The 20,927-nt window shown below is 44.4% G+C and overlaps 2 protein-coding genes across 3 annotated transcripts in view; one reads left to right on the plus strand and one right to left on the minus strand.

The window, feature by feature from the left end:
- Positions 1 to 374: 374 nt before the first annotated feature.
- Tfb2m (transcription factor B2, mitochondrial) lies at positions 375 to 16,358 on the minus strand. Of its 2 annotated transcripts, XM_090341529.1 has the most exons (8): positions 15,943 to 16,358; positions 15,450 to 15,538; positions 14,140 to 14,293; positions 13,401 to 13,549; positions 9,738 to 9,827; positions 6,686 to 6,748; positions 4,411 to 4,571; positions 375 to 1,460 (listed from the first exon to the last, which is right to left on the minus strand). In XM_090341529.1, exons 1-8 carry the CDS (start codon positions 16,271 to 16,273, stop codon positions 1,280 to 1,282), a joined length of 1,218 nt encoding a protein of 405 aa, XP_090197655.1. In that variant the 5' UTR covers positions 16,274 to 16,358; the 3' UTR covers positions 375 to 1,279. The 2 variants fall into 2 exon arrangements, with proteins under 2 accessions (XP_090197655.1, XP_090197656.1); XM_090341530.1 differs by lacking the exon at positions 6,686 to 6,748.
- Positions 16,359 to 16,670: 312 nt separating this feature from the next.
- The window catches only part of Cnst (consortin, connexin sorting protein), a 62,322-nt gene continuing 58,065 nt past the window's right edge, over positions 16,671 to 20,927 (plus strand). Inside the window, exon 1 of the mRNA XM_090341531.1 lies at positions 16,671 to 16,787. The gene's annotated coding sequence lies outside the window, so the exon portion shown is untranslated. The remainder of the gene's footprint in view (positions 16,788 to 20,927) is intronic.

Below are 20,927 nucleotides of genomic sequence, written 5' to 3' on the forward strand. Positions count from 1 at the left end.
AATGTATTCAAACCCAGGGCCAGCATAAATAAATAAGGCCCCTGAACCTCAGTCTAACTGGTACAGCCTAGCTGACCGTGGTTTTACTCAAGGTCAGGGCGAGCAGTTTAGTAACAAGGTTTAGAATGTGGCTCAATATTCCATTCTAACAAAGAACTCAGTGGCTAATACATCCTCAAAGCATGAAGCAGAAAATGAAGTAGAGTATAACAGGAGTTCTGGAAACACAATATGGCAGTGGTAAGATCCAGGTGAAGATAGTTGAGCAGGATTGGAGGCCTGAGGCACAAGCTGAGGAGGAACAACAGACCACTTTGACCTGATGAAGACCATCTACCCACACGATAGATGAAGGATTGCCAAGCACACAAATCTCAGATTTGATGTATATCAATGATTTAATCAAATATCCTGATTGAACTTAGGTTCTTGTCAAGATATAATTGCACCTGAACTTCCTTGATGGAACAAAAATGCAAGAACAGTTATTTTGAGACAAGACTTTGGCTCTTTCCCAGGCAAACCTTGGACTCCTGGGCACAAGAGATCACCCCACCTCACACTCTCCATTAGCTGAGACCACAGCCACCCAAGTGCCCAGCTCCAAAAGCCTTACACAGAGCAGATTGTTCACTGAAAACACTCTGACTGTGCATGATAGAACTTGAGGTGAATGGAACTCAATTTAATATTCACTTAAATACTGAGACAAAAAAGTTACTGTGAAGCAATTATTTAAAATTGAAATGATTTCATTGTACAGAATCTGAAAGCACATTACAAGCCACCTGTCAGTATGACTTACTTTATAAGCTTAGTAACATACAATTCTATGGCCCGTAGGTTACAAAAGATAAACTATGACATAAGATGAATATTTAAATTAATACAAAGATGAAGCTGTATGGCTAAAAGAATTTCTAACTGGCAATCATCTACAAGTACATGACAGAAGATGAGCACTGATTTACTTATCTGTTGTGCTGGGGACTAAATCTAAGGAACCGCACACGAAGTTTGTGTTCCACAAATGACCTACACCCCAAGTTCTACAGCAGATAGGAAAATAAAGGAACACAGTCTCAACCCGATCAAATCCACACTCAATTCAACTTTTCAGTTTTACTCAGCTGAGAGTAAAATCAGTGCATCCAACACAGCAACAGTATCAACCTCAGAAGCAATACTTTATTTAGTCCCAGTGCTGAAGAGTCTTGAATTTTCAATTTGGTGCTTTTTCACTTGTGTTCAGTGCCATCCAGCCCAAGAGAGTACCTCCCTACAGCATCGTGTCATCCATGCTGTCATCATACAACCACCTGCAGCCATCATCATATTCCATATTCTCTATTGTTTCAAAAAGCTGCTTAAAGTCATGAGGGAACATTTTATTTGCCTTCGTTGTTTTAGAAAACTTCATTTCCTTCAATATTTCCATTGAATCAACTGGACTTAGAGAACTGAAAAGAAAATATAAGTGAATGCACTGAATTTTACAAAGCTGTCAATTCAACAGTTGGCCTTGAAGCTCAATTGAAAATGACTGACACATAATAAAACTAATTTAGTACAACAGATTGCATAAATGTTCATTTATGTTTATTCCTAATGTTTCACTGCCAATTTGTAATGAAATAGAACATTTTGATTTTTTTTTTGGGGGGGGGGGGCAGTCTTGGAGCTTGAACTTAGGGCCTGAGCACTGTCCTTGGGCTTTCTCAAGGCTAGCACTCTACCACTTGGGCCCCAGCACCATTTCCAGCTTTTTCTATATATGGAGTACTGAGGAATTGAATCCCGGGTCTTCGTGCATGCTGGGCAAGCACTCTACCACTAGGCCAAACTCCTAGTCCCCATTTTTAGATTTTTAACAAACTACTCCATTCTTGCACAACACTCTAATGTAACCCTGACCCTTTCACAATGTCTTCGGGGGCTGAGGATGAAGCTCAGTGGCAGAGTTCTTGTACCATAGGAGAGGCCATAGACTTCATTTCTTTCTAGCACTACTAAATCATAAATAAAATTTTTGCCTATGTCATCATTTTAATCTCTGCAAAAGAAGGTAAATAACAAAATGATTCTGGGTGCCGGGGCTCTAGTCAGGGTCTCATTAATGTTAATAAGCAGATACTCCACCACTGAGCTACACTCCAAGCCCTACAAAAATCTGTTATTTTTTTTTTGTTTTTTGAGACATGGTCTACCTATTCAACCTAGGCCAGCCTCAAACTCAATTCTCCTGCCCTAACCTCCCCAAAGAGGGATTATAGGTATATACCACCATACCTACCTCTTTTATTCCTTTTGGTAGAATAGGGGTTTGCACTCAAGGCCTGGAGCTTGCTTGACTGGTGCTCTACTAGAACCATGCTTCTAGCCTGACTTTTTGCAATCTATTTTGGAAATGGGATTTGGTGAAGTTTTCTGCTGGGGATGTCCTCAAATGGCCATCTTGGAATTTCCTTGAGTTGTTATCTCAGGTTCTTAGACTCCTAAATAGCTGAGATAACAACCATGAGCACGAATGCTCATCTCAGTGCTTAACTCCACTGTGACTCATATAAAAATTAAGCAAATACAAATTGTAAGCTGGGGACGGTGGCTCACGTCTGTCATACTAGCTTCTCAAGAGGCTGAGATCTGAGGTCTCAGTTCAAAGCCAGCCCAGGCACTAAAGTCCATGAGACTCTTATCTCCAATTAACCACCAGAAAACTGAAAGGAGCACTGTCACTCAAGGGGTAGTCTTGAGCTGAAGAGCTCAATGACAGTGCCCAAGCCCAAAGTTCAAGTCCCACAATCTTAAAAAAAAAAAAAAAAAAATTGCCAAAGAGCCAACTTCTACAATTTGTAATTTTTTTGGGGGGGGCAGGAGGGGCCATGGGGCTTGAACTAGGCCTGAGCTGTTAAACTAAAGGTTACCACCCAACCCTAGAGCTAAGCCCCACTTCTCATTTACTAGAGGTTAACTAGAGATAGGAGTCTCAGGTCCTTGTGTGCCTGGGCTGGCTTTGAATCTTGATCCTCAGATCTCAGCCTCCTGAGTAGCTAGGATTATAGGCACGAGCCACCACCGGCTTCTTTGGCAATTTTTAAGGATGAAATCATTTCTCACATTTTTATATAGCAATCATGGGCAAATAAGCTATGAGTGAGAAAACTTTCCTACATATTAGCTCAATAAGAAACCACCAATAAACCTCTGACAATTGTAATCAAAACCTCAAATAATCGTAATAAAATATTTTTGTGGAATATTTGTTTCTAATACTTCTGATTGTGAATAAGAGATGGTCCAAGGAACTTTTGATATTTTGCACCATTATTTACCATGCTCCTTATTTTTCTATTTTCTTATTTTTTCTTTCTTAATTTTTACATGCAAAGGATCTACCATGACATGCTGGTCTATCGACATAGCTACGTATTAATGCATTAACGGCTGCTGATTCAAGATGCAGCACATCACTTTACACATCACCTCTACATACAAATTATATTTACCTAGACACAGAGACCATAATACCAAGTACTATTCCAAGAAAGCATAAAATGAGGTCCAGGGTAATGAAAGCATTGTTAACTGATGCCCCTACCCTTGTTAGAAAACAGGACCAATAGGGACGGGGAAAAAAAGGCAGGGACTAACACAGACAGTGCACACATCATGCTAGATCTCACTTTCTCCCTCCCAAGAGGGGGCAGGCAACTACTTGCTGCCAAACATTAGAACATTACAACTGAACCTATATTTGCCAGTAGATTAAAACCAATGGTAGAGTGGGGAAATGCTGGCTCACACCCATAATCCTAGATACTCAAGAGGATGAGATCTGTGAGATTCTTATGTCTAATTAATGTTGAAAATTAGAAGTGGAGCTCAGGCTCAAAGTGGTAGAGCATGAGCCTTGAGTAAAACAACTCCGTAACAGCACCTCAGCCATGGGTTTAAACCCCAGGACCACAAACAAATGATGGTGCAGACATCTCTGGTTGCTGTTCCAAAGGGAAAGAAGCGAAGCACAGTAGAAGGATAGGTGGGAAGACGATGTGCACCAGGAAGAAGGAACTGCTGCCAAAAATAGGTGAGGCATGAGGCCACCACAATTGTGTGCGTGTATGCTCGCAGGGCCTGGGGCTTGAACTCAGGGTCTGAGCACTGTCCTTGGGCTTTTTCCTCAAAGCTAGCACTCTGCCATCTGAGCCACAGCACCACTTCTGACTGTTTCTATGTATGTGGTACTGAGGAATCCAACCCAGGTCTTCATGCTGGCTAGGCAAGCACTCTACCACTAGGTCAAAATCCCGGCCCTGAGGGCACTTATTGAAACAAGATAGAGAAACACACTTCTAATAGAAAAGGCTGTCCCATTTAACTGTTATTTTATACTTTCTTTTGTTTACTTACCGTAAATGATGTAGAAGACTAGCACTGGGCTTCCCAAAACAGTGCCGTACCATATGAAAAAATACATCAAAGTTAACCGGAGTTAAGTTCCCTGTAAATAAACGTTTACGAGGACTCAATTGAATAAAACACATTTCTTGCTCCACCAGTTCTGATATTTCCTGGAGAACAAAGGAAAACAATTCTATCAGTCATAAAATACTACCAGAACAAAACACTGACAGCGGGCTAAAATCAGACCGTTTCTAAATTGATAATTTCATGTTTGCCTCATTGATAATAGTGAGAGGGAAAAAAAAAATAGGATCTTCAGATTGAGCTTATATGCTGTGATTAGGCCATTATTAGCATCTAAGTAGAATTTTTTTTTCAGGTAAGTCAAGGGGCTTGCTCTGTCACTGAGCTCTTCAGCTTCGTTACTAGCCTATCCCTAGAGCCATAGCTCCACTTTCCGTTTTCTAGTGGCTAATTGGAGATAAGAGTCTCTAAGTCTTGGGCCAGGAGTTTAGCCTAGTGGTAGAGTGCTTGCCTAGCATGCACAAAGATCCAGGTTCAATTCCTTGGTGCCTCATACGTAGAAAAAAGCCAGAAGTGGTGCTGTGCCTCAAGTGGTAGAGCTCTAGCCTTGAGAAAGCCCAAGGACAGTGCTCAGCCCTGAGTTCGAGCCACAGGACTGGCAAAAAAAAAAAAAAAAAAAAGAACTTTTTTGGGGGGGGAGGGAAATGGGGCCATGACATGAGAAAGGGTATCAATGTTTGTGAAGTAATATACCTTCTATCTGGTGAATATAATGTAACTGTTCTATTAATTACAATAAAAAATATATATGGGAGAAAAAAGAAGTCTCTAAGTCTTTATTGCCCAGTTTTGGCTTTGAACAGTGATTCTCAGACCTCAGCTTCCTGAGTAGCTAGGATTACAGGCATGAGCCATTGCTACTAGCTCTAGCTAGAATTTCTAATGAAGTCCAAAATCATCTCTTACCACTTCAGGTAATTCACCATAAGTTCACAAGTAGCTCTGAGATAAAAGTAAATAAAACTCTTTAAAAGATCATCAGTTCTTTTTAGAATGGGGGGCGGGAGGTACAGAAGGCAGGTAAGGCGGTGCATATGTGAAGTCACAGCTACTTGAGAAGCTAAAATTGGAAGATCACTTAAACTAGGAGCTTGAGGCCAGCCTGAGCAACACAGCAAAATCCTGTCTCAGTTAAGAGAAAAACAAAACAAAACAAAATCTGAAGCTCTGATTTCTGGTTATAACCAAAATGCACTTACTACTGAATTGAACTAAGGAATAGTACTAGAAATTTATGCTGGGTAGTAAGATATAAAATTTTAGCTGGGTGCCAGCAGCTCATGCCTGTAATCCTAGCTATTCGGGAAGCTGAGAAAACATCTGTGAGACTATTATCTTCAATTAACCACCAGAAACTCAAAGTGGTTCTGTGGCTCAAGCAGTAAACCCATATCCTTGAGCTGAAGAGCTCAGGAGAGCGCCCAGGTCCTAAGATCAAGCCCTAGGACTGATTAAGAAAAAAAAAAGATGTTCTGAAGTTACATAAAGATTTGCCAAAATTACATGGATATTACAATACCATAATTTCCAAAATTGAGATGCTTTTCATTTCAATAAAGGAAATTCTATTCTGTTTAAGATCATTCCTATACAGAACAGCTAATACAACTCTCCAAATTAACTTAAATCTATTAAACATAGCAGCCAGTGCCTATATAACATTTTTAGTTATTCTAAAATTAAAATTTTAGGTAAATGCAGGTTACCAGATAGGGCTGGAAACGTGGCTTAATGGTAGACCACTCGCTTAGCAAGCATGAAGCCCTGCATTCAATTCAGACACTACATAAATAGAAAAAGCAAGAGGTAACACTGTGGCTCAATGTGGTATGGTGCTAGCCTTGAGAAAAAAGAAGCTCAAAGACAGTGCCCGGGCACTTAATTGAAGCACCAGGAATGGGGGGAGGGAGAGGAAATCAAGAACAACAATATTAACAGAACCAGATAGTCTTAAGAAAACAAAGATGTTGGGCCAGGACTATGGCCTAGTGGTATTGTGCTTGCCTAGCATGCATGAGGCCCTGGGTTCGATTCCCCAGAAGTGGAGCTGTGGCTCAACTGGCAGAGTGCTAGCCTTGAACAAAAAGTGCCCAAGGACATTCCCCAGGCCCTAAGTTCAAGCCCCAGGACTGTAAATAAATAACATGCCCCATTGGAGGGGGTGGGGTATTTTAAAGGTAAATTAATTTACTCTTACCTTACTCTTTGGCTTTTCTAGCTTTCTATTTTGGCTATATATATCAAATGATGACCAAGGCTCCTAGAGGGAAGAAAAACAAAACTTTCATTTAGCTGGGCACAGTTGCCCACACCTGTGAGTAACTAGGCCTGGGGGCTATTCCTGAGCTCTTCAGCTCAAGGCTACTACTACCCTACCCTGGAGCCAAGCCCCACTTCCCATTTTCTAGAGGTTAATTGGAGATAAGAGTCTCAGGTCCTTTTGGCCATAGCTGGCTTTGAACCTTGATCCTCAGATCTCAGCCTCCTGAGTAGCTAGGATTACAGGCGTGAGCCATAGCAGCAGGCTCCCTGAGACACTTATCTACAATTAAACACCAGAAAACTGGAAATGGCACTGTGACTCAAGGGATAGAGTGGTAGCCTTGAGCTGAAGTGCTCAGAGACAGTGCCCAGGCAGAGTTCAAGGCTGAAAGTTCGGCCTACTAGTAGAGTGCTTGCCTAGCATGCACAAAGACCCAGGTTTAACTCCTCAGTACCACATACATAGAAAAAAAGCCATAAATAGTGATGTTGTTCAAGTGGTAGAGAGCTAGCCTTGAGGAAAAAGTCCAAGGATAGTGCTCAGACCCTCAGCTCAAGCCTAGGACTGGCATAAAAAAGGAAGGAAGGAAGGTGCATTAAAATATGAGGTAGAAGGGCTAGGAGTTTGGCCTAGTGGTAGAGTGCTTGCCTAGCACACATGAAGACTAGGTTTTGATTCCTCCGTACGACATACACAGAAAAGGACAGAAGTGGTGCTATGGCTCAAATGGCAGAGTGCTAGCTTTGAGGAAAAAGCCCAAGGACTGTGCTCAGTCCTTGAGTTCAAGCCCCAGGAATGGCACAAAAACAAAAACAAAAAAAAAAAAATGAGGTAGAAGCTGGGTGCCAATGGCTCACACCTGTAATCCTGTGATCCTAGCAACTCAAGAGGCTGAGATCTGAGGGCAGAGGTTCAAAATCAGTCAGTGGAACTCTGATCTCCAATAAACTAGAAAACTGGAAGTGGCACTGTGGCTCAAAGTGGTAGAGCACTAGCCTTGAGCTGAATAGCTCAATGTCCAGGCCCAGAGTTCAAGCTCCATGACTGATTGAAAAACAAAACAAAAACCACACAAACAAACAAACAACAAGGTATATGCTGGTGTCAGAAGGGCAATGTGTTACTAACTTCATTGTTAATAGGCTGCATTGTAAAGGTCCCAGGATTGTTACTTAAGGGGAAAAAAATCAAAACGGACAGCACCACATGCTTGGGTGGTCACAGTAGGCCATGGCTGTGGGGACATAGGACCCTTACTGTGCCCACAAAGTACAGGACAGGAAACCTCTGAGATCCTGGGAAGTGAATCTGACAGCTGCTTTGTAGCTACAGTTCCACAACGAAGCAAGTGCTGAAAATGGTAGGTGCAGAAAGACTTATAGCCAAGAGCTATGGGGGCACGCCAAGAGGCTGAGATGAAAAGCCAACAGGATGAGCAGGTGAAGACCTATCTAAGCCAACAAACAAGAGTGCTGAGGTTACCTAAGAAAGAAGGTAGGGCCAGGGAGGTAAAGATATGGTGGTGGCTCATGGCTGTAATCCTAGCAACTCAGGAGGCTGAGATCTGAGGATCGCAGTTCAAAGCCAACCAATGGGAAACTCTTATCTTTAATTAACCACTAAAGAACTGAAGTGGCACTGTGGCTCAAGGGTTAAGGTCGTAACCCTGAGCTTAAGAGCTCAGGGACAGCACCCAGGCCCAGAGTTCAAGCCTCACAACCGGGAGGAAAAAATAAAAAGAGAGATAATGGGCCAAACATGTAGGAAATAAATACTTTTCCTAATAAAAAATACCGGGCCAGGAGTCTGGCCTACTGGTAGAGTGCTTGCCTAGCATGCACAAAGACCCAGGTTCAATTCCTCAGTACCACATACATAGAAAAAAGCAGGAAGTGGTGCTGAGGCTCAAGTGGTAGAGCTCTAGCCTTGAGAAAGCCCAAGGACAGTGCTCAGGCCCTGAGTTCAAGCCAGGACTGGCAAAAAAAAAATGTGGTGAACCATGTAATCCTACTCAAGAATCTAGGATCTGAAGACTCAAAGCCAACCCAGGCAGGAAAGTCCAATTAACCACCAAAAAGCTGGAAGGAAAATTTGGACTCAAGTGGTCGGGCGCTAGCCTTTAGCAAAAAAGCTAGGGGACAGCAACTGGGCCATGTGTTAAAGGCCTAGAACAGGCAAAAAAAAAAGTAAAGTAATATACAACTATTGAATTCTGAACTGTTATAAGGAAATAGAGAATAATGTTCTATAATGAACAACTATGTGGTCATTAAAAACTTATCAAACAACAACAACAACAAAAATCTTAAAAGCAGCTGAGCACAGGTGACTCCTGCCTATTCCTAGCTATCCAGGAGGCTGAGACTGGGAGGATTATGGTTTAAAGCCGGCCGGCTGGGCAGCAAAGTCCATGAGATTGCTGTCTTCAACTAATGACCAAAAACGGCAAGTGGAGCTGTAGCTCAAAATGATACAGCAGTAACCTTGATGAAAAAAGCCCAAGGACTAAACCTAGGCTGAGTTTAAGCTCCAGGTCCAGCACACACGCGTGCACATGGGCATACATGCACACAAGCACACACACGCGCGAGCGCGCGCACACACACACACACACACACACTTTAAAAGCAAGCGAGCTGAGATATACCCAATAACCTGTAATCCCAGCTACTTGGGAGAGTAAGATCAGAAGGATCTAGGTAAAGAGCAGTCTGGGGGGGGGGGGGAATGAAGCTAATGAGGCCCACATCTCACCCAGTTAAAATGGCAAACAGCTACATGGGAAGTATGATGATCCAAGCCAAAATACGAGTCCATTTGAAAAGGGAAGCAGAGTTAAGGGATGGTCCACTCTGTTATACACGCGCAAATAATGTGAGCTACACTTCAGTAATTTGATTCTTTCAACTTCATGCTTAGTACCTGATCTCCACTCCGAAGCCTCTTGAAATGAACACATTTATTCCTGCAGAAAGATTTTACTCACCTTGTGAAGAAGCTTGATGTCACAGGCCACCTGACAAACCACACTCAGCACTTGATAAATGTCTGGAGTTTTAGGAGTGGCCATTAGTTTCTAGTGGAAGGAAAATAAGAATTAGAATACATGGGGGTGGGGGGGAAGGAAATGGGGACCAAGACATGTGAAAGGGCATCAATGTATGAGAATTAATGCACCATCTATCTGGCACATATCATGTAACCCTTCTATTAATTACAATAAAAAATATATGAAAAAAAAGAATTAGAATACACTTAGAATCGATGCATACGAGACCCTGTTATAATCATATGATGGACCAGTATAAAAATCTCACTGAAGAAAATGGAAACAAGATTGAAAGCTAGGGCCGAGAGTTTGGGCTAGTGGTAGAGTGCTTGCCTAGCATGCACGAAGACCCGGGTTCGATTCCTCGGTACCACATACCTAGCAAAAAGCCAGAAGTAGTGCTGTGGCTCAAGTGGTAGAGCCCTAGCTTTGAGAAAATCCAGGGACAGTGCTCTGACCCTGAGCCCAAGCCCAGGACTGGTAAAAAAAAAAATAAAAATAAAAAAAATTGAAAGCTAATCACTTAGCAATCAACATGATGAAAACAAAGGCAATCCCTTCATCTGGACCCTACAACGTGGCAGAAGAAAAAATGGTGGCTAATGACATGAACCATAACTTGAGCCCTGTAGAAGGGATCTAATATTCTATTGGATCTTTTTTCAAGAATTGTGAGGAGGGCCGCGGTACAGGCCCACCAAGTAAAAACTGAAATCTCATTATACTCATAATATGACCAGAGGGACTGAAATCTCTTGTACAACTACTTAATGATTATTTGTTTTTTCGCCAGACCTGGGCCTTGAATTCAGGGCCTGGGCACTGTCCTTGGACACTTTTTACTCAAGGATAGAGCTCTACTACTTGAGCTATAGCACCACTTGCGGCTTTTTCTGTGTACTTGGTAGCGAGGAATTGAACCTAGGGCTTTCTGCATGCTAGTGGAGCACTTTACCTCCAGGCCATAATCCCAGTCCTATTGGAGAGAGAGAGAGAGAGAGGGGGGGGGGGGAGGGAAGGGGGAGGGAGGGAGGGAGGCAGGGAGGGAGGGATGGCTCAAGTGGTAGAGTACCTGCCTAACAAGTATAAGGTGTTAAGTTCAAAGCCTACTACCACCCCCCCAAAAAAAAAATTGGCTAAAAGCTGACACTTGTCAGATGAGGTATCACCTGACTTGAAATAAAAGGCACAAGAGAAAAGAAAGCCCATGGTAGAAGAAAACATGAGCCAGTGGAACATTTTCTCAGGGGCAAGATAATGTTTCTGTATTTTTTGGGCAAGGTAGAAGAGTCTGCCCATTCAGCCCTCCTTCTACCACTAGGTAATTGCTTTTTACTCTCTGGTGAGTCAATTTCACCTCTTTCCTCCACTACTCTCACCCAAAGCTTTCCTATGTACAACGGAGGGTTTCTTGATACACCAGAATAATAGATTAGTAACAGGAGGCATGCTGGGCCAAAAACATTCCTCCTACAGCACCACCCATGATTCCAGGAGGCTTCCTATCACAGAAAATGAAAAGCAGAAAAAGGAGAGACCACTCTTTTGCACTAAGCACCCAACAGCCAGAAGTCCCACAGCACCATGCAGCAACGAAGTGCTCATCTGTTACCAGAAATCAGGATTAGAATAGTAAAACAGGAAGAGGGAAAATGGGAACACATGTACACTGCTGGAAGGAAAGTACAATAGTGTTTGTAAACCAAGCACAGGTAGCTCGCTCCTGTAATCCTGCTACTCAGGAGGCTGAGATCTGAGGACTGAGATTAGAAGCCAACCCACACAGAAAGTCGTGAAAGTCTCATGCCTCACTACCAAAAAGCTTGAAGTGTTGCTGTGGATCAGGTAGCAGAACTAGCCAAAAAAAAAAAAAAAAAAAAACCTCGGGGACAGCACCCAATCCCTAAGTTCAAACTCCAGGAACCCTCCTAACCCTCCAAAATACATGTGCAACATGTGGAAAGGAGTACACTCACAGCAGCCTCCCCACCACGGAAAAGCCATGAATATATAGCTTTGCCTCCACAATAAAGCCCTATATACACTGCCTTGCTCCTGAGACATTTGGTGGCAGAGCCCAGTGTCAGGAGCTGAGCAGACATGCACCCTTGATAACAGGGAACATTACTCAGCCTAAACACACAGCAGTTTCTAGGTCCTACAGGAGGACAGGAGTTAATCTTCAGTGCAACAAGGAGGAAGGTTTGGAAGTAGGCACCATAGTTGTGTAAGATACAGTTATTGCTACTAACTGTATATATAAAAATAATTTAACGTGGCAAACTTTACATCATATTTTACCAGGATTTTTTTGGCAGTCCTGGGCCTTGAACTCAGGGCCTGGGCACTGTCCTTGGGCTTTCTCAAGGCTAGAGCTCTACCACTTGAGCCACATCACCATTTTTGGCTTTTTTTTTTCTCTGTATGTGGTACCAAGGAATTGAACCTGGGTCTTCGTGCATGCTAGGCAAGCACTCTACCACTAGGCTAAACTCCCAGCCCTTTACCATGATTTTTAAAACCTTTTTTAACTTGGCACTGGTGGCTCATACCTGTAATCCTTGCTACTCAGGAGGATCACAGTTCAAAGCCAGTCCAGAAAGAAAAGTCCATGACACTCTCATCTCCAGTTAACCACTAGAAAACTGGAAGTGGTACTGTGGCTCAAAGTGGTAGAACATTACCCTTGAAGAGCTCAGGGATAGCACCCAGGTTCTGAGTTCAAGCCTTATAACCAACAACAATAACAACAAAAAAACCCTAACATCTGGCCTGGGAGTGTAGCCTAGTGGTAGAGTGCTTGCCTAGCATGCATGAAGCACTGGGTTCAATTCCTCCATAATACACAAAGAGCTAGAATTGGTGCTGTGGCTTAAATGGTAGAGCGCTAGCCTTGAGGAAATCCCATGGACAGTGCTCAGTCCCTGAGTTAAAGCCACAGAACTGACAAAAAATAAAAACAAACAACACATACACAAAAAACCCACTTAACATGTATGCTAGCCAGTGGCTCACACTGTAATCCTAGCTACTCAGGAGGCTGAGATCTGAGACTCTGCTGTAAGCCAACTCGGCACAAAAAATCCACCAGACTAATCACCAATTAATAACCATCAGAAAACTCGAAGTGGATCTGTGGCTCAAAATGGTAGAGTACTAGCCTTGAGCTGAAGACCCAGAGACAGCACCCAGGCCCTGAATTCAAGCTCCATAACTGACAAAGAAAAAATTAAAAACCTAACATATCTGAGAGTGTAAGATTACAATCTTTTTTTTTTTTTTTTTTTTTTTTTTTTTTTTTGCCAGTCCTGGGCTTGAGCTCAGGGCCTAAGCACTGTCCTTGGACTTTCTCAAGGCTAGAGCTGTACCACTTGAGTCTCAGCACCACTTCCGGCTTTTGTCTATGTATGTATGTGGTACCGAGGAATCGAACCTGGGTCTTTATGCATGCTAGGCAAGCACTTTAAGCACTAGGCTAAACTCCTGGCCCCAAGATTACAATCTTATACTCTCAGATATCATAATCCTAAATGAAAACTGCACAGATGAAGACTACTCAGAGAAAATTAAAGAATTCTCTGAAAAACAACCATAACTTACTTGGTACTCTTTTTCGCCAATGAAGAAGTACAGTTCTACTCGCCCATATTTAAATATAGAATTACAGGCATACAGATGATACATTAGTTTCCAAATTGCCTTTCTTTCATGCCTGATAGGTAAGACTGCAAATATCTTAAAAGGGACACCTGTTAGAAAAACAAGCCAAAGAGATTTTGATGACATTTTAATATTTTTCCTGTTTTAATTAAGTCAATAATGTTAACTTTATAATCTATTTACAGATGAAGTCTTACTAGGTAGCTCAGGATGGCATTGACCTCAAGCTCAAGCTTCAGCCAGGGGAGTAATGGGATTGCAAGTGACACCATCACACCTGGCAACAAAGTTAACTATCTCAATGAAATTCAAGGCTCATTTTCTTTCCTTGATAATGGAACTTGGCCTTTGAGAAAAGAAAATGGTTCTCTGCATCCAGGGAAAGAGAATACTACATTCAACTAGAACAGTGGGAATGGTATTGAATGGTTCCGATCTGCACACAAGTAAACTATAAACAATCTACTCAATAAGCAAGACAAGCCAGGCTCCAGTGGCTCATGCCATAATCCTATCTACTTAGAAAGCTAACATCTGAGAATTTTTATTTGAAGGCAGCCAGGGCTGGAAAGTCCTTGAAATTCTTACCTTAATCACCAGCCAGAAGTGGAAAAAAAGGTTCAATGCAAAAGAAGCTGGCAAACTGTAAGGTCATTGCTTTAGAAATTCACAAAATTACCTTCTGACCACGGACGTGGCTTTATCCCCAAACTCTTAAAAAGTGTTCGTGAAACCATGATGGGTGGCTTTACTGTATCACACACCTTGGGATCCAGTTTAAAGAAGTCACAGTAGACCACCTGTAAATTTCTGTTCATATCATTCCCTAAGGACTAAACACACAGACAACATGTTAGGGCATTTTAGCATCACATAGACTTTGCCACAATTCAAACATCTAGTTAAATAACAGCCAGGTATAGGAGTATGTGGCAGTATTCAGCTAAGTTCTAGGATAGCCTGGCAGATAAAGAAAGACACCATGCAACAAACTAAGGCCTACTGCCTGAGGCTGCAGTTCAGCAGTAGAGCCCTTCCCGCCATGTATAAGGCCCTAGTTAAGATCCCTGCAAGCAAAAACAGCAAGCAAAAAATTAAACACAATGCAAAGACCTTTGTAATGAGAATATTACCATCTCCATGAATATATAAGGAAAATGGAGACTATAGGTGGGCTCAAAAAGTTGAGCATCTGCTTCACAGTGCAATGATGCCTTAAGGTAAATCCTTGATACTGTCCCCTCCCACAAAATAGTATGGGGGTAGTTAAGCCTAGTGGTAGAGGGCTTGCCTAGCATGCACAGAAGACTCAAGTTCGAGTTCTCTGTACCATATACATAAAAAAAGCCGGAAATGGTGCTGCTGCGGCTGGAATCATAGAGAACTAGCCTTGAGGAAAAAGCCTAAGGATAGAGTTCAAGTTTTTCCCAGAATAGCTGAGGTTTCAGACACCAATGGTCACACCCAGCTTGTTTGTTGAGATGAGCTCTTCTAATTGTTTTGTTGAAGCCCCTAATCTCCCAGACTCCAGTGACTAGGATTACAGGTCTGGGCCATCAGTGCATAACTGGCAAAACTAAGAACAATTGAGGGAAGGGATGGTATTGGGAGGGATGCAAGAGAAAGATGAAAGGAGTGCCACTTTGTTAAATGCAACTCCTTTGTTAACTACAGATGAAAAATAAAAATTTTAAACATGACAGTTCTCAGGAGTTGCATAGATAAGCGGGGCACAGTGGCTCACCCTTGTAATCCTAGCTACTCAGGAGGCTGAGATCTGAGAATCAAGGTTCAAAGACAGCCTGGGCACAAAAGAACCTCTAGGAAATGGGAAGTGGGGCTTGGCTTGAGGCTGAAGAGCTCAAGGACAGTGCCCCACCCAGGCAGACTTCAAGCCTGGGGGGGGGGGGGTTGTAGGGGTAATTTCACTTTCTTAGGAAGCTCGACTGACTAAACACTCTTTTTTTTAGAAAGAAACTAAAAGCGTACCTCCAAATGTGGGATAAAAGCTTTTTCACTTTCAAGGGCAACAACTCGGACACCAGACTCAAGTAACAGTTCAGTCAAAATGCCAGGACCTAGTGTATTAGCAAAATAGAAAGCCAATTTGCAAAAGATAAAGCACAATCTCTTCTTAGCTGCAACGAAGACACTACGTTTTCTTTTTTATCTATAAGGCTTAGCCACTTGACTTTACAGCAGCCTAACTGGTTAGTAGAATGCGTGGCCTCGAACCCAGTCTGGCCCCCCGCACCGCTCGCTCGCGCACTCCGTCCCAGACTCGAATCAAATCACAGAAGGCGGCCGGTAGCCTACCCTCGACTCGCTCTCCCCGCCAGGAGCCGGGCAATGCACCCGCATCCCTGCTCCTCGGGAGCCGGCCAGCCAGGGGTCCCATCCCAATACCAAACAACGGCACACCTCAGCCTCGTCGGAAGGGCCCGAGGGAGCCGGCGGGGCGCTGGCGGCGCGGCCGACTCACCGGGGTTGCACTCCAGGAGGAGCGGGCCGCGCTTGCTCTTCCGCCCCGACAGGAGCCGCGCCAGGGTGAGCGCCAGCTGGCGGCTGGAGACGTAGCGCTTGGTCTCCGGGGGGACGAGCCGGGCCTCGCCGGGGAAGGCCTCGCCGGCGAAGCACTCCTCGAAGTCCAGGTCCGGCAAGGGCTGCAGGAAGGAGTCGGAGAAGCCGCGGAGGCTCCACGCCGGGCAGAGCCTCCGCGCCGCCGCGCTGGGCCGCCAAGGGCCGGGGCGCCCGGCGCCCGCCAGGGCCGACAGCACCCGCCGCGGACACAACCTCGAGGCCGGGCCCCACATCTTCGTCCCCGAGCTCGGGCCCGGCCACCGCCAAGGGCCGCTCCTCAGGGGCACCGGCGGCCGAGGACTTCACGAGCGGGCGGAAGGAAACCCTGCGGACTGCGCACGCGCACACCCGGCCGCCGGCGTTTTCCCCGCCACTTCCGCTTCCGCTCCCCGCCCGGCTCCGCCCCCCCGCCCGCCTCTCCGCCGCCGGAGGCTCCTGCGGGGACTGACAGGGAAGGACGAGCCTCCCCGGCGCGTCCGGACGCGCACTCTATGGTAGCCCGCCCTCGGCAACTGCCTCTCTAGCCGCCCGCGCTCTATGCTCCGCGGTCTCGGGCCGCCGGCCCGCCCGCCGCCGGGAGGGGTGCGCGGAGGGAGGCGGGGCGGACGGGCGGGAGGCGTCCCTTCCCGGGAGCCGCGGGAGACCCGAGCGAGCTCGCTGACAGCCCGTCGGCCGCCATGTCAGCCACAGCGGCTGGGATCGGACCCGGCGCCCGGCCGTAGCCCCCCTGCTGCGTCGGAGCCCCAGGTGAGGAGGGGAAAGCGGGGCTCTCCCGGCCGGCGGCGCCCCGGCCCCCGCGGGGCTCGGCCCCCAGGCCCCGCGCCGCGCTCTCCCGGGGACGGCCGTCCCCCTCCGCGCCGCGCCCGGCCCCTGGCCGCTCTGGAAGTCCTCCCTGGAGGTCGAAGACCTCAGACCCGCTTTGGCGTGCGGACACGAGGATCCGCGTCTCGGGATGCGTGTTTTAGCCCTCGGTAAACTCAGTTCTGAAATGAGGATGCGGCCGTGGAACTCCGGCAGCCCCCGGGCCGCGGTCGGGGTCCTTCCCGTCAAGGTAGGGAGGGGGCCGAGGCCAGTCCACTGCCTGGTTCAAAATAAATGCGCTGGCAGCGTCATGAGCCTGGTACGTAAACACACAAGGAAGAGATTTCTGAGGGATGGATCACCTTGCAGATGGTGCAAAGAGTATCCTCAATTGGCAAAATCCAGACACTCAGAGAACTGACAGCTGAACATGGCCCTTAAAAAATAAACTTGTTAGCCCGTCATCCTACCTACCCCAGAGGCTGAGGTCTGAGGATCAGGCTTCAAAGCCTGCTCGGGCACAAAAGGACCTGAGGCGTTACCTCCAATTAACCTCTAGAAAATGGGAAGTGGGGCTTGGCTGAAGCGCAGGGCGGTCGTCCCGAGCTGAAGAGCTCTGGCACAGCGCCCAGGCCCCGAGGCCCTGAGTTCAAGTCCAGGTGACTTTGAGTCTTGCAAGCACCTGAGAGCATTTTTAGGTTTCAGCCCTTCATTTATTTTTTTGATCATAAATCCAGAAATATATTATACTTTTACTCCCAAGAACTCTGGAGATCTAAAAATTTTTAAATCAAAACAGAAGATTGTCTAATGGAAGAGGAAGGACATAATTTACCCAGGAAAATGTATTGTTGAATCTCTCACTTTTAATATAGATTGGTTGTACTAGAGACATACTCAAATGATGAAGCATCTACCTAGCAAACTTCAGGCCCTGAGTTCAAACCCCAGTAACTTGACAGAAGCAGTAGCAAAAACTTAGAGCAGGATGTATAACACAGTAGTAAATTATTTGTCAGACTCTTAGTACTATCTACACACACACACACACACACACACACACACACATATACTTAAGTAACATTGGTGGAGGGGAATACTGATTTTGAGAATTTCTTACTTTCATATGCCCACTAAGTCATAGGAAAACAAAATTTTTAATATTTTGCTTCTGAGTTATTTTCCCTGTGTTTTAAAGAGAAAGAGAATTATGATTATCCCCTATCCTGCTTTACTGCTGGTAATGGAATCCAGGGCCTTCCACAAACTGCTGTGCCATTGAGTTAGCTCCCTAACCCTTCGCTTCTTGAGATGGGGTCTCCCAAGTATAACCCAGGCCAGCCTTGAGTTCCTAATAATCCTACCCTCAGCCACCCCAGTATTTGGATTACAAATGGATGTCACCATGTCCAATAGGTTAATAGTTCATTTGATCATGATTGCAGTTGCTTGAATAATGCAAGGGAAAAAATTCAATAATTTTTTTCATTGAAGCTCCAGGTACTATAAATAAATGTCCACTTCGCTTGAAAGATGGATTTTTAGAAATCAGCACTGAGACCTTCATTAAAAACGAAACACTTGGCTATTGTACTTTCCATCTAATTTTCTTAAAGGCTGTGGTTTTGCATCCTGTGTTCTTTTTGAAGTAATGTTTCATATACTGACAGGACAAAGTTATCTGCTTATGGTTGTTTAAAATTATTTTTCTTTCTTGAGGCCAGAAGTTTGGTCTAATAGTAGAGTGCTTGCCTAGTATGCATGAAGACCCATGTTCGATTCCTCGGGACCACATGGGTAAAAAAAGCTGGAACTGGTACTGTGGATCAATTGGTAGAGCTGTAGCCTTGAGAAAAGCCCAAGGACAGTGCTCCGACCCTAAGTTCAAGCCCCACAACTGGCAGGGGAAAAACAAAACAAAACTATTTTTCTTAGCGGTTTTAGCTCTCTGCTAAGTTGACTGAAGAGGGAAAACACCACCTTTTCTTTTAGGTTTAAAATGATAACTTTACTTGAGAAACACCAACCGACAGTGCTAGTTTGCTGTCACGGGCTGTTTACTGTAGGTTTATCAGCACCATTCAAAATGAAGAAACTCAAACCACCACAGTAATTAAAATTTTTCTAGGAGTCACATCACCAAGTAAAAAGAAACATATAAAGTTTAAAAAAAAAATTTTTTTTTTTGCCAGTCCCCAGGCTTGAACTAAGAGCCTGAGCACTGTCCTTGGGCTTTCTCAAGGCTAGAGCTCTATCACTTGATCCACTGCACCACTTCTGGCTTTTTCTATATTTATGATGCTAAGTAATGGAACCCAAGGCTTCATGTATGCTAGGTGGTGCTGAGGAATCAATCCCAAGGCCTCCTGCATGCTAGGCAAGCACTCTACCACTAGGCCAAACTCTTGGCCCAATAAAATTAATTTTTACTAATGTTACTACATATTTGAGCCTGTGTGTATCACTTTAACATGTCATTGATTAAAAGTTAAAATGAGGAGTTTGAGGGGCATGATGGCTCACACCTGTAATCCTAGCTACTCAGGAGGCTGAGATCTGAGGATCCAGGTTCAAAGCCAGCCCAGGTCCAAAAGAACCTGAGGCTCTTATCTCTAGTTAACCACCAGAAAACTGAAAGTGGCTCTGGTTCAAAGAGTAGGGTGGTAGCCTTGAGATGAAGAGCTCCGAGACATATCTCAGGCCCAGAGTGGAAGCCCCATGAACAAAGAAAAAAAAAAAAGAGTTAAAACATTAAATCTGCAAACTCAAATTGGTCACATTGCAGATAGATGTTCACTAGCTACAAGTGGCCTAACCTGACCTGGCTGAGTAGCCTCCGTGTATAGGATTGCCATTTGATGCTCAGAATACCTTCTTTTTTTCTGGCTGGGACTGGGGAAGTGAATTTAAATTTTTTCCCCTTCTCTTCCCTTCCCCCACCCCTCCCCTCTCTGTCTCTTTTTCTTCCTCTCCTGTTTCTCTAATGAGCACTAGTGCCTGGTATCTGTGTAGTGAGGCTCAAAAGATGAGTAGAGACTTGGGCATTTCCTGAAGTGTCATTGTTACAGTTCTTTATATCTGTATGTCAACAACCACGCTGTGTGAGTCTTTGTTTGCTAAACCCATTGGCATTATGTAAGGAGAACTTGAAGACATACACAACACTGGATCTTTGTGAAACAGGTGGAGCACCTGGTGTGCTTCTTTTTGGAACCAGTTTCAATCATACCTCATTAGAGAAATGTGCATCTCTGTACTGTGGTGTTAGTTAATCACTAGAAAAGGGGAAGTGGCTCTGTGGCTCCAAGGGTCCGGTGGTAGCCTTAAGCTGAAGAGGTCAGGCCCAGGGTTCAAGCCCCATTACCCACAAAAAAAGACAACTCTGCTCATCTGGAAAGATACATAGCAGTAGTGGGAGGGCTATAGTTAATCACAGAAATTACAGCTGCCCCTGCCACACTGGGATGGGTAACAGTGTGAAATGATGCATATATTGATATATTGCACTGGAGTAAATATCTATCTATCTATATATATATATATACACATATATATAAATATGTAGTGTACACATAGCAGCATATTGGAAAGATAAAATATGTGTTATTTTATTTCATTTTATTTTTTTGCCACTACTGGGCTTGAACTCAGAGCCTGAGTGATATCCGTAAGGTTTTGTGCTCAAGCTTGTACCCTACCACTTTGAGCCACAGCTACATTTCCAGTTTTCTGGTGGTTAAGTGGAGGTAAGAGTCTCTCATACACGTTCCTGACAAGGCTGACTTTGATCCTCAGATCTCAGCCTGTTCAGTAGCTAGGATTACAGGCATGTGCCACCGGTGCCCAGTGTGAAATTTTCTCTCTTTTAAATGAGCAATTGGGATGCAGAGGCACAAGGATGGTAAGTTATCAGTCAGCCTGGACTGTATAAGGACATGGGGGAACGTTGACTACAGTAGTACACATTTGTTGTCCAAACTACTTCAAATCGCTTGAGCCTAGGACAACAAATTGATCATTAACATTTTAATTATTCCCAATTAGGAGATTAATTTAATTTGTTTCAGAAAAAAAGTTGTGCAATTC

Source organism: Megascapheus bottae, chromosome 10, assembly GCF_031878675.1.
Source record: "Megascapheus bottae isolate mThoBot1 chromosome 10, mThoBot2.hap1, whole genome shotgun sequence".
Lineage (NCBI taxonomy): Eukaryota > Metazoa > Chordata > Mammalia > Rodentia > Geomyidae > Megascapheus > Megascapheus bottae.